Source organism: Sphaerodactylus townsendi, linkage group LG13, assembly GCF_021028975.2.
Source record: "Sphaerodactylus townsendi isolate TG3544 linkage group LG13, MPM_Stown_v2.3, whole genome shotgun sequence".
In the NCBI taxonomy this organism is placed as follows: Eukaryota; Metazoa; Chordata; class Lepidosauria; order Squamata; family Sphaerodactylidae; genus Sphaerodactylus; species Sphaerodactylus townsendi.
The window spans coordinates 54,476,111-54,488,931 of NC_059437.1; the positions used below are offsets into that span (position 1 = coordinate 54,476,111).

The 12,821-nt window shown below is 65.5% G+C and overlaps 1 protein-coding gene across 1 annotated transcript in view; it reads left to right on the forward strand.

The window, feature by feature from the left end:
• CFAP251 (cilia and flagella associated protein 251) overlaps positions 1-12,821 on the forward strand; it is a 48,545-nt gene that overhangs the window by 12,178 nt on the left and 23,546 nt on the right. The window contains exons 5-10 of the mRNA XM_048514532.1: positions 4,725-4,834; positions 6,447-6,555; positions 7,191-7,271; positions 7,653-7,730; positions 8,431-8,475; positions 11,959-12,182. Of these exons, the coding sequence (XP_048370489.1) occupies positions 4,725-4,834; positions 6,447-6,555; positions 7,191-7,271; positions 7,653-7,730; positions 8,431-8,475; positions 11,959-12,182 (647 nt within the window). The remainder of the gene's footprint in view (positions 1-4,724; positions 4,835-6,446; positions 6,556-7,190; positions 7,272-7,652; positions 7,731-8,430; positions 8,476-11,958; positions 12,183-12,821) is intronic.

The following is a 12,821-nucleotide window of genomic DNA, read 5'->3' on the forward strand; positions in this document are numbered from 1 at the left end:
CCCCCCCCCACCCCCCCCCCCCCCCACCCCCCCCCCCCCCCACCCCCCCCCCCCCCCACCCCCCCCCCCCCCCACCCCCCCCCCCCCCCACCCCCCCCCCCCCCCACCCCCCCCCCCCCCCACCCCCCCCCCCCCCCACCCCCCCCCCCCCCCACCCCCCCCCCCCCCCACCCCCCCCCCCCCCCACCCCCCCCCCCCCCCACCCCCCCCCCCCCCCACCCCCCCCCCCCCCCACCCCCCCCCCCCCCCACCCCCCCCCCCCCCCACCCCCCCCCCCCCCCACCCCCCCCCCCCCCCACCCCCCCCCCCCCCCACCCCCCCCCCCCCCCACCCCCCCCCCCCCCCACCCCCCCCCCCCCCCACCCCCCCCCCCCCCCACCCCCCCCCCCCCCCACCCCCCCCCCCCCCCACCCCCCCCCCCCCCCACCCCCCCCCCCCCCCACCCCCCCCCCCCCCCACCCCCCCCCCCCCCCACCCCCCCCCCCCCCCACCCCCCCCCCCCCCCACCCCCCCCCCCCCCCACCCCCCCCCCCCCCCACCCCCCCCCCCCCCCACCCCCCCCCCCCCCCACCCCCCCCCCCCCCCACCCCCCCCCCCCCCCACCCCCCCCCCCCCCCACCCCCCCCCCCCCCCACCCCCCCCCCCCCCCACCCCCCCCCCCCCCCACCCCCCCCCCCCCCCACCCCCCCCCCCCCCCACCCCCCCCCCCCCCCACCCCCCCCCCCCCCCACCCCCCCCCCCCCCCACCCCCCCCCCCCCCCACCCCCCCCCCCCCCCACCCCCCCCCCCCCCCACCCCCCCCCCCCCCCACCCCCCCCCCCCCCCACCCCCCCCCCCCCCCACCCCCCCCCCCCCCCACCCCCCCCCCCCCCCACCCCCCCCCCCCCCCACCCCCCCCCCCCCCCACCCCCCCCCCCCCCCACCCCCCCCCCCCCCCACCCCCCCCCCCCCCCACCCCCCCCCCCCCCCACCCCCCCCCCCCCCCACCCCCCCCCCCCCCCACCCCCCCCCCCCCCCACCCCCCCCCCCCCCCACCCCCCCCCCCCCCCACCCCCCCCCCCCCCCACCCCCCCCCCCCCCCACCCCCCCCCCCCCCCACCCCCCCCCCCCCCCACCCCCCCCCCCCCCCACCCCCCCCCCCCCCCACCCCCCCCCCCCCCCACCCCCCCCCCCCCCCACCCCCCCCCCCCCCCACCCCCCCCCCCCCCCACCCCCCCCCCCCCCCACCCCCCCCCCCCCCCACCCCCCCCCCCCCCCACCCCCCCCCCCCCCCACCCCCCCCCCCCCCCACCCCCCCCCCCCCCCACCCCCCCCCCCCCCCACCCCCCCCCCCCCCCACCCCCCCCCCCCCCCACCCCCCCCCCCCCCCACCCCCCCCCCCCCCCACCCCCCCCCCCCCCCACCCCCCCCCCCCCCCACCCCCCCCCCCCCCCACCCCCCCCCCCCCCCACCCCCCCCCCCCCCCACCCCCCCCCCCCCCCACCCCCCCCCCCCCCCACCCCCCCCCCCCCCCACCCCCCCCCCCCCCCACCCCCCCCCCCCCCCACCCCCCCCCCCCCCCACCCCCCCCCCCCCCCACCCCCCCCCCCCCCCACCCCCCCCCCCCCCCACCCCCCCCCCCCCCCACCCCCCCCCCCCCCCACCCCCCCCCCCCCCCACCCCCCCCCCCCCCCACCCCCCCCCCCCCCCACCCCCCCCCCCCCCCACCCCCCCCCCCCCCCACCCCCCCCCCCCCCCACCCCCCCCCCCCCCCACCCCCCCCCCCCCCCACCCCCCCCCCCCCCCACCCCCCCCCCCCCCCACCCCCCCCCCCCCCCACCCCCCCCCCCCCCCACCCCCCCCCCCCCCCACCCCCCCCCCCCCCCACCCCCCCCCCCCCCCACCCCCCCCCCCCCCCACCCCCCCCCCCCCCCACCCCCCCCCCCCCCCACCCCCCCCCCCCCCCACCCCCCCCCCCCCCCACCCCCCCCCCCCCCCACCCCCCCCCCCCCCCACCCCCCCCCCCCCCCACCCCCCCCCCCCCCCACCCCCCCCCCCCCCCACCCCCCCCCCCCCCCACCCCCCCCCCCCCCCACCCCCCCCCCCCCCCACCCCCCCCCCCCCCCACCCCCCCCCCCCCCCACCCCCCCCCCCCCCCACCCCCCCCCCCCCCCACCCCCCCCCCCCCCCACCCCCCCCCCCCCCCACCCCCCCCCCCCCCCACCCCCCCCCCCCCCCACCCCCCCCCCCCCCCACCCCCCCCCCCCCCCACCCCCCCCCCCCCCCACCCCCCCCCCCCCCCACCCCCCCCCCCCCCCACCCCCCCCCCCCCCCACCCCCCCCCCCCCCCACCCCCCCCCCCCCCCACCCCCCCCCCCCCCCACCCCCCCCCCCCCCCACCCCCCCCCCCCCCCACCCCCCCCCCCCCCCACCCCCCCCCCCCCCCACCCCCCCCCCCCCCCACCCCCCCCCCCCCCCACCCCCCCCCCCCCCCACCCCCCCCCCCCCCCACCCCCCCCCCCCCCCACCCCCCCCCCCCCCCACCCCCCCCCCCCCCCACCCCCCCCCCCCCCCACCCCCCCCCCCCCCCACCCCCCCCCCCCCCCACCCCCCCCCCCCCCCACCCCCCCCCCCCCCCACCCCCCCCCCCCCCCACCCCCCCCCCCCCCCACCCCCCCCCCCCCCCACCCCCCCCCCCCCCCACCCCCCCCCCCCCCCACCCCCCCCCCCCCCCACCCCCCCCCCCCCCCACCCCCCCCCCCCCCCACCCCCCCCCCCCCCCACCCCCCCCCCCCCCCACCCCCCCCCCCCCCCACCCCCCCCCCCCCCCACCCCCCCCCCCCCCCACCCCCCCCCCCCCCCACCCCCCCCCCCCCCCACCCCCCCCCCCCCCCACCCCCCCCCCCCCCCACCCCCCCCCCCCCCCACCCCCCCCCCCCCCCACCCCCCCCCCCCCCCACCCCCCCCCCCCCCCACCCCCCCCCCCCCCCACCCCCCCCCCCCCCCACCCCCCCCCCCCCCCACCCCCCCCCCCCCCCACCCCCCCCCCCCCCCACCCCCCCCCCCCCCCACCCCCCCCCCCCCCCACCCCCCCCCCCCCCCACCCCCCCCCCCCCCCACCCCCCCCCCCCCCCACCCCCCCCCCCCCCCACCCCCCCCCCCCCCCACCCCCCCCCCCCCCCACCCCCCCCCCCCCCCACCCCCCCCCCCCCCCACCCCCCCCCCCCCCCACCCCCCCCCCCCCCCACCCCCCCCCCCCCCCACCCCCCCCCCCCCCCACCCCCCCCCCCCCCCACCCCCCCCCCCCCCCACCCCCCCCCCCCCCCACCCCCCCCCCCCCCCACCCCCCCCCCCCCCCACCCCCCCCCCCCCCCACCCCCCCCCCCCCCCACCCCCCCCCCCCCCCACCCCCCCCCCCCCCCACCCCCCCCCCCCCCCACCCCCCCCCCCCCCCACCCCCCCCCCCCCCCACCCCCCCCCCCCCCCACCCCCCCCCCCCCCCACCCCCCCCCCCCCCCACCCCCCCCCCCCCCCACCCCCCCCCCCCCCCACCCCCCCCCCCCCCCACCCCCCCCCCCCCCCACCCCCCCCCCCCCCCACCCCCCCCCCCCCCCACCCCCCCCCCCCCCCACCCCCCCCCCCCCCCACCCCCCCCCCCCCCCACCCCCCCCCCCCCCCACCCCCCCCCCCCCCCACCCCCCCCCCCCCCCACCCCCCCCCCCCCCCACCCCCCCCCCCCCCCACCCCCCCCCCCCCCCACCCCCCCCCCCCCCCACCCCCCCCCCCCCCCACCCCCCCCCCCCCCCACCCCCCCCCCCCCCCACCCCCCCCCCCCCCCACCCCCCCCCCCCCCCACCCCCCCCCCCCCCCACCCCCCCCCCCCCCCACCCCCCCCCCCCCCCACCCCCCCCCCCCCCCACCCCCCCCCCCCCCCACCCCCCCCCCCCCCCACCCCCCCCCCCCCCCACCCCCCCCCCCCCCCACCCCCCCCCCCCCCCACCCCCCCCCCCCCCCACCCCCCCCCCCCCCCACCCCCCCCCCCCCCCACCCCCCCCCCCCCCCACCCCCCCCCCCCCCCACCCCCCCCCCCCCCCACCCCCCCCCCCCCCCACCCCCCCCCCCCCCCACCCCCCCCCCCCCCCACCCCCCCCCCCCCCCACCCCCCCCCCCACCCACCCCCCCCCCCCTCCACCCCCCCCCCCCCCCACCCCCCCCCCCCCCCACCCCCCCCCCCCCCCACCCACCCACCCCCCCATCCCCCCCCCCCTCCACCCATCCCTCCATCCACCCACCCCCCCCCCCCCCCCCCCCCCCCCCCCCCCCCCCCCCCCCCCCCCCCCCCCCACCTGCGGCTCTCCAGATGTTCAGGAACTACAATTCCCATCAGCCCCTACCAGCATGGCCAATTGGCCATGCTGACAGAGGCTGATGTGAATTGTAGTTCCTGAACATCTGGAGAGCCGCAGGTTCCCTACCCCTGTCCTAGAACAATTCCAGATCCTACCTGGAAGTTGGCAACCCTAATTATACCCCCAAGCGCCTGAACCGAGGGTCAAGGATCGGGGGACGGCCCTGCTTGTGAGCTTGCCTGGGGCGTTTGGCATTGAATGCCCAACTAGATAGCCCCTGAAGGTGCTGTGGAGGCAGGCCTGGCAAAGTGTGGGACTCAGAGGTCTGCTGACGATTCCTGATGAAATGACCCCAGATATTCACAGCAAAGCCTCTTTCCTTCCGGGTCACCTTAGGGACACTCAAGCTGCATATCTTGCATCTGCGTGAGTGAAGACCGAAGATGGATAGCGACCGCCGATCGAGGTCCCGAGAGCTTGGTGATTGTCTGGGACGGCTATTCTGCGTAAGCACCTGGGCAGCTGCCGTTGTCATTTGGAAATGCTCGTGTGACATAGGTCTGTCCATTTAATGATAAACTGTGACCCACAAGCAGAGGTGGGATCCAGCAGGTTCTCACAGGTTCCCGAGAGTAGGTTACTAATTATTTGTGTGTGCCGAGAGGGGGTTACTAATTGGTGATTTTGCCACGTGATTTTTGCCTTAGTTACGCCCCTCCTCTCAGCAGTAGTGCGCAGAACTTGAAGCAGTCTAGCAGGAGGTGCACCGGCACGCGTGGCAGCCTGCGCCTGCGTTCATTCGTTTCCCGCCCAAGGACCTGCGCAGCTGCTGCATCCTTGCCACAGCCCCGCCCAGGAATGCCTCGCCCCCAGAATGCCCAGCCAGGCCCCCGTCGTGCCCCGCCCAGCCCCATTGGTGCTACGCCAGTTTGAATCCCACCACCATGGGAACCTGTCACTAAAATTTTAGGATCCCGCCACTGCCCACAAGGAAGCACTGGGAGAGAAGAAACAATAATAAATCCAATCCGTCCACCCCCTAAAACATCTTGCTCTGGTGTTCTCTAAACCTTCAGGGGCTGGAATGGACTTATTTCCCCTTCTACCTTTTCCCCCTCTAATCCTTTTCCCACCTGCTCCCAGTATTCCCTTCCTCCTGGATGATTCTCAGTTCATCTAGGACTATTTTAGGTTGTTAATTTAAGAAGTCATTTTTTTTTTACATACCTGGGGAATTTTCCAAGTAGGTACAAGCCCCTGCCTAGTTTTGCTGCTTTGGCCATAAGAGTTGACAGCTCCGGAGGGGGAAATTTGCTTCATGTATAGTCCACTTTTCTCCGCAGTGTGGATCCAAAGTAGCTTACAACATTCCCCTTCTCCATTTTATCATCATATCAGCCTGTGAGGTAGGTTAGGCTGAGGGAGAATAGCTATCCCAAAAGCATTTAGGAAGCTTCCATGGAAGGCTGGGGATTTGAATCCAGGGCCGTTTCCCCACTTTTAAAATGACGTTGGTTTCGTCTGGTCCAGGACCTTTTTAGCGTGAGGGTCGTGTTCCCCGGGCTTCCCCACTGCCCCATGCTCTGCGCGGGGTCATCAAAAGGCGCCGTTTTGAGCAGCGGCAGAATGACGCGCGCTAAGGGGACGCAAGAGCAGCAGAGTCAGGGCGGCTGCGTTGTCGCCGCCCCTGTAGTGGGGAGTGCAGCTGGACCCCGCGCTACTCTGCGAGAGTAGCGCGCAGCAAACGGTGAGTGGGGAAAGGGCCCAGGTCTTCCTTCCAAATCAGAGTCTGACATTCTTAACCATTTCACCAGGTTGGCTGTATGCATTATATATTAGCACTATACGTTTATAATGATATGTTTATAATGCTTCGCCTATTGATCCTATGTTATTGATTCTATATTGATTGACGTTGTTGCTCGATGTTATGATTACTGATGTTTGTTATTATGCAGTTGTTGTTCACCGCCCTGAGCCCTTTCATTTAGTTAACTGATTGTTTGGTATCTGCCAAAGCAGAGCGGGTGCCAGAATTTTTCCCTTCACCATAACGAGAAGGGATTGGTGCTTAAATGAATAACATCCACTCTCACTGGCTATTTCTTGTTTCTCCAGTGTTCCTGTGCACACAATATTTGATAGCCACCCAGAGGATGGAGTCGGCGCCATTGCAATTTCCCACGATTCCAGGTTTTTGGCTACCGTCGGTGCTGGGACAGTGCAGGTAGAGGAAACTTTGATTCTACAGTAAACAGCCTACATTTCTGATTTTAGGGAGAGGCACGTGATTGGGGCCAGACCAGCTGAGTGAACGCAAGGAGCCATTTTCCAGGCTAAATTAAGATGATTCAGGGCCTTTCCCCACTTACCTTAAGCCCCGCGCTACTTGAGGAGAGTAGCGCGGGGTCCCCCGGCACTCCCCACGAGAGGGGCGGCAACAGCGCAGCCGCCCCGACGTTGATGCTGTCGTGCCCCCTCAGCACGCCGCATCCCTGGCGCTCTTGCAAAGGGCGCAGAGCACGGGGGCGTGGGGATGCCCGGGCACACTGAGGGATGCCGCGCGCTGAGAGCAGCGTGCGGCATAGGGGGGATAGGGGAGAGTGGGGAAACGCCCTCAGTCTGGAGGTGAAATACCACCAGAAGTGTGTGCATAGAAAACCAGGGGGGTGAGAGAACACACAGGGATGCAGGAAGTGGATTGGATGGTACTCTCGTGAGCGGATATCTGTAAACCAGGGATAAATACCCCTGAGGAATCCGCTGATAAGATGTCAGGGTGCTGTGCAGGTGGGAAGTTTAGGAAGCTTAACAGGGAATGCAATTTTACAGCCTTAATTGTGTGTTTTTTCTTTACACCAGAAAGTTTGCATCTGGAAGTGGACCTCAGCTGAAACCACGCCCGTTTGCAGCGTAGAACTCCTGCCTCAGTATGGTTCTCAGGTGAGTCATTCAGATCGTTTATATGGGGAGATCATTTTGGACCTCACTGATGGAGAGACTTCAGAGGGCACTGTGTACCATTTTGCCAGGTAAATCACCTGATGGAGGGCATTCCTACTGATCCTTTCTTCCAGCCCAAAGAGCAATTCCCGCATCACAGAGGCTCAAAGAATTCCTTGCACTGGTGAAAGATGCCATTTTTAAAAAGACGAGATCCATTGAATCTTGCCCAACCATTGAGGTACCGCCACAGGCAAGTCTCTGTCTGTGGTTACCTCCCAACTTACCACCACAGAACAGGGCCGCCTCTGCAAATCTTAGCTGACTGTGAAGCTTGTATATTGCTAATGGTATGTACAGTCTTGTTTGTTGTTCTTCTAGGACTACATTGCATTTAGTTGCAGAAACCACTGTGAGTTGGTCAGCAACAGCACCAAGCAAGTAATATTCTACGTGTGGGTAAGTTGGGACAAATTGCCTCTGCGATACATGGGGGGGGGGATTTTGCGCAGTAGTGTATTCAGAAGAGATGTAGGTAGGGCTTCTCAGGAAGTTGTGGGTTTTCCGGGTTGTATGGCCGTGTTCCAGTAGTATCTGCATCTGCAAGCGAAACGTCAGGAGAAAATACTATTGGAACACGGCCCTGCAACCCAGAAAACCCACAACATCCTAGTGCAGTGGTGGCGAACCTTTGGCACTCCAGATGTTGTGGACTACAATTCCCATCAGCCCATGCTGGCAGGGGCTGATGGGAATTGTAGTCCATAACATCTGGAGTGCCAAAGGTTCGCCACCACGGTCCTAGTGAGAATGTAGCAAACACTGTGGTGGCAGCTGCTACCGAAACCGTATTATTTTAATTTGCACAGCCAATCAGCTCTTCAGTGGCAAATAGGAAGCCCTGCCAGGCAAGAGTCTCTCTCCTGCCCCCATTCCCCAAAACCCTTGTGTCAGTAGGCACCATGGAGCCCACGGGCACCACGCTGGGGACCCCTATCCTGCGGTAATCTTTGTTCTTCCTCAGTTCTGTCCATTATTTATTTTAATAATTGCATATGGGTTCTCTTTCTTCTCCCTCATAAAAAGAGGGAATGGCACCACATCGGGTGTTCAGGGCGGTGTCTCTTTCGGTCAGGCCATTTTCTCCTTTGCTCCTTAGGAAGGAAGCAGTCTGCAGTGCCACGCTCCCCTCCTGACAGACAGGGTGAGTATGAACATGGAACATGGGGAGGGGCTTGCCAGATCACACAGACTTCCCTTGTAGACATATCCTGCCATGAGGGTATTTGATTTTTTTAAAACCCTGTGAAATGAGTTAGCAGAGTCATCTTGTAGAGTTCCGAATCATCTTCAAGGTGCTGGTGTTGACCTTTAAGGCCTTATGCGGCCTGGGACCCTCGTACCTTCGAGACCGCATCACCCCATATGTCCCTGCACAGCCTCTCCGCTCGGTGGAGGCCAATCTGTTAGTGGTCCCTGGCCCCTCAATGATGCGGCTGGCCTCCATGCGGGCCAGGGCCTTTACGGCTCTGGCCCCGGGCTTGGTGGAACACTCTTCCTCCAGCTGTCCGGGCCCTGTGGGATCTTAGTGAGTTCCGCAAGGCCTGTAAGACGGAGTTGTTCCGCCGGGCCTTTGGAGGGACCAGCCGCTGAAGGTGCCCCCCCCCCCCCTGTTGGCTCCTGACATCTGGGCCTTTCTCCAACTAATGGGACTCGCCGTCTCTCCCTCCTGGGGAGGATTTTATAAAAACAAAATGGGGGTCGCTGGACGCCTCCTATTATTATTGCTGCTTTAATTGTTTTAACTAGTTCTTTTTTAACTGTGTTTTTATGTTGACCACCGCCCAGAGCCCCTTGGGGATGGGGCGGTATAAAAGTCCAAATAATAAATAAAATAAATAAATAAATTGTGCAGGCAGGGGCCGTCGTTTGAGGTGTTATGATGCCCCAGGTGGGGCACACAAGGAATGGCAGGAAAGAGGGGAGCAAGTGGGAAATTCCACCCCACTACTCCCAAGTCTCCTGGTATTGCAGCTTCTATGTCCCTTTCTGCTCAAATCACCTAAAACGTTTTTAAAACGTTTTCAATCCCCCCCCCTTTACAATGATGTATGTCCGCACTCACCCCTTGAAATGATTCATGGCCACCATTACCTGATTCCCGCCCCCTTTTTTGAGGTCTGTGTTGAATCAGTGCTTCAGAGCCTCACGCTGCAACTCTCGACTCCTCGTATACTCAAAGCGTCAATGATTGGCCCCCACCAAAAACTGTTAAAGAACCAACAGAAATGCTGCAAACAAACAGGTGAGGGGCAACAAAGTGAGCTCAGAGAACGGCGCCAAGGAGGAAGTTCAGGAAAGCAGAGAAGCGTGGGAAATGTATTCAGTAGATCACACAGCAACTGAAAACGTTTTCAAAACGTTTCAACCAGATAATTGTTTTAAAAGCAGATTCAATCAAAACATTTTGAGGCTGCAAAAAAAAAAAGGTTGGGGGTAAAAACAGTGCATAATTCCTTGGAGGAAATGTTTTATTTCCTGCCTCAAAACAGTTTGTTTGTTTGTTTGTTTGTTTGTTTGTTTGTTTATTAGTTGGATTTATTATACCGCCCTATCCCCTAAGGGCCTCTGGGCGATGTACAGTTTAAACAAACAAATCCATATACCCCAATAAAAATATATTATTCAGTTAAAACACATTAAAACATTCAGTATCTCCAACACACAAACTTAGTCAACAGTAGCAGCAATATCAGTAGCCCAGCCATATGGCAGTCGAATCTGAATGTAATCCCAGGTGGAAAAGTATGTAGAAAAGTATGTAGGGATGGCACCTCTCCGGCCGGCCTCACCAAAAGCCCGGCGGAACAACTCCGTCTTGCAGGCCCTGCAGAACTGTTCTACGTCCTGCAGGGCCCTGATGGTCGCGGGGAGGTTGTTCCATCAGGTAGGGGCCAGGGCACTAAAGACCCTGGCCCGGGTAGAGATTCGCCGGAGTCATAGAGGAGTTTGGGTCCACCTCAGATTAGTTTCTGTTGTTTTATGTCGGCTAGGGTCGCTGGGGACAGACGCAGAGGTGGGATGCAGCCTATTCGCACCTATTCGGTAGAACCGGTTATTAAAATTTTCTCCGGTTCGGAGAACCGGTTGTTAATGATTAACTCCACTAGGGACAAGGGGGTAATCTCTGTCCCTGGGTACAACAAATCTCGTCAAGTGGGAAACGCAAAATCACCCCCCAGGGCCCCCTGCGGCCCCCCTTCCCCCCATGGCACCCCGCTCCTACCCCTCACCCCACAGCGTCCACCCCCACACACTTACCTTCATTTCAGATCGAGATGGGAATTGGCAGACAATCCCCAATTTGTCTCTTTTCTGCAGCGGATAGCTTTTGCCCTTAACAAAAATGGCTACAGTAGTAGCCAAGTAAAAGGGAACTGCACCTGGGGCACACATGCCCTGCGTCCTTGCCACAGCCCCACCCAGGAATGCCCCACCCCCAGAATGCCCAGCCACGCACCCGTCATGCCCCGCCAAGCCCCATTGGCACTACGCCACAGTTTGAATCCCACCCCCATCGGAACCTGTTATTAAAAATTTTTGATTCCACCACTGGACAGAAGGTCCCTAAGGTATGTAGGCCCCAGGCCGTGAAGGACCTTAAAGGTTATAACCAACACCTTAAAGATGATCCGGAATTCTAGCCAATGCAGTCGGCGCATTACAGGCGAGATATGGTCCCATGGTAGACTGCCTGTGAGGAGCCGGGCCACCGCATTTTGAACCAACTTCAACTTCCAGATCATCCGCAAGGGAAGGCCCGCGTAGAGCAAGTTACAGTAGTCCAGCCTGGAGGTGACCGTCCCATCGATCACTGTGGCCAGGTCAGACTGGGAAAGGTAGGGGGCCAGCCGACGCGCTTGACGCGCAGATGGTGGAACGCTGTTTGGGCCGGGCGGGCAACCTGGGACTCCACAGAAAGAATAGAGTCCAGGCAAACCCCCAGACTCCGAACGGAGGGGGCTAACGATAAAGGGGCCCCCTCCAGCAGCAGCGGCTGAAACCCCCCTCCCTCCCCCTGGCCCACCCACAGGGCCTCTGTCTTCGATGGATTAAGTTTTAACCAGCGACCGCCTCCAAACATTGCTGGAGAGCTGCAGGGGCCGAAGTTGGCCTCCCCTCCCCAATGAGCCGGGTGTCACCAGCAAATTGGTGACACGTCAGTTTTAAAAGGTTTCTGTGGACAGGGCCCGTGACTGGAACTTGATAGATACAGTGGTGGGATCCAAAAATTTTAGTAACAGGTTCCCATGGTGGTGGGATTCAGACTGTGGTGTAGCGCCAATGGGGCTGGGTGGGGCATAATGGGGGCGTGTCCGGGCATTCCGGGGGCGGGGCATTGCTGGGCAGGGCTGTGGCAAGGACACAGACGCTGAGCCTGTCCTTGGGCGGGAAATGAATGCATGCCGGTGCACCTCCTGCTAGACTGCTTCAAGTTCTGCGCGCTACTGCTGAGAGGAGGGGCGTAACTAAGGCAAAAATCACGTGGCAAAATCACCAATTAGTAACCCCCTCTCGGCACACGCAAATAATTAGTAACCTACTCTTGGGAACTTGTGAGAACCTGCTGGATCCCACCTCTGGTTAGATATCACAATGTGCTGAATTCTCTGTTTCTCTTCTCCAGACATTCAACAAGACTGTAGGAATCTTTAGCCAGTCCCTTTTCCACTTCAGCACTGAACAAGCTATTACAGGAACCCTGGAAGGGAAACTGGTAGTTTGGGATGCCGTGATCCCGCCGTCCAAGTCCAAGTCTGCTGCTTCGTACATCAAACCCTACAACATGAAAGCCATCAAACTTGTGCACTTGCAGAAAGACGGGATCACAACTCTGGCTGTCATAGACAAGTAAGACGCTGATCATACTGAAGCATCTCTGTTGTTAAATTCCTATCTTAGGCTGGTTTACGCAGGACGGACTTGCCCTTTTTATCCTGACCACACAGCTTGCTTGGACTGAGGCTGCGATCAGATATGCACCTGAAACTCTGATCAGACGCCAACACAGCTTGTGCTCCTGGGCTTCTATTGCCTCCATCCTTCCATTAAGCAAAACTTCATGCTTTGATCAGATGCAAGATACTGTGATGTCCAAACACAGAACCCTCCAGGAATTGGGTTCATCTGTTCCCCACAAACCAGGCTTCTGTTCCCAACTCTTCCTTGGCAAGTGCCAGGAGATTTGAAGGCAGAATCTTGGGACAGCTGAGTTTGGGGACACTGTGATGTCACTTCCGGGTGATGCTCTAGGCCAGTGCTGGCTAACCTTTTTGAGACCGAGTGCCCAAATTGCAACCCAAACCCCACTTATTTATCGCAAAGTGCCAACCCAGCAATTTAACCTGAATGCTGAGGTCTTAGTTTAGAAAAAACCGGTTGGCTCCCTCTTCCTCCGCCCCACCCGCTCGAGCAGGGGCCAGCCTGCTATAGTCTCCAGCAAGTCCCGCGTGCACCACTCTGTGCCTCTCTAGCATCTCTGCCTCCTCT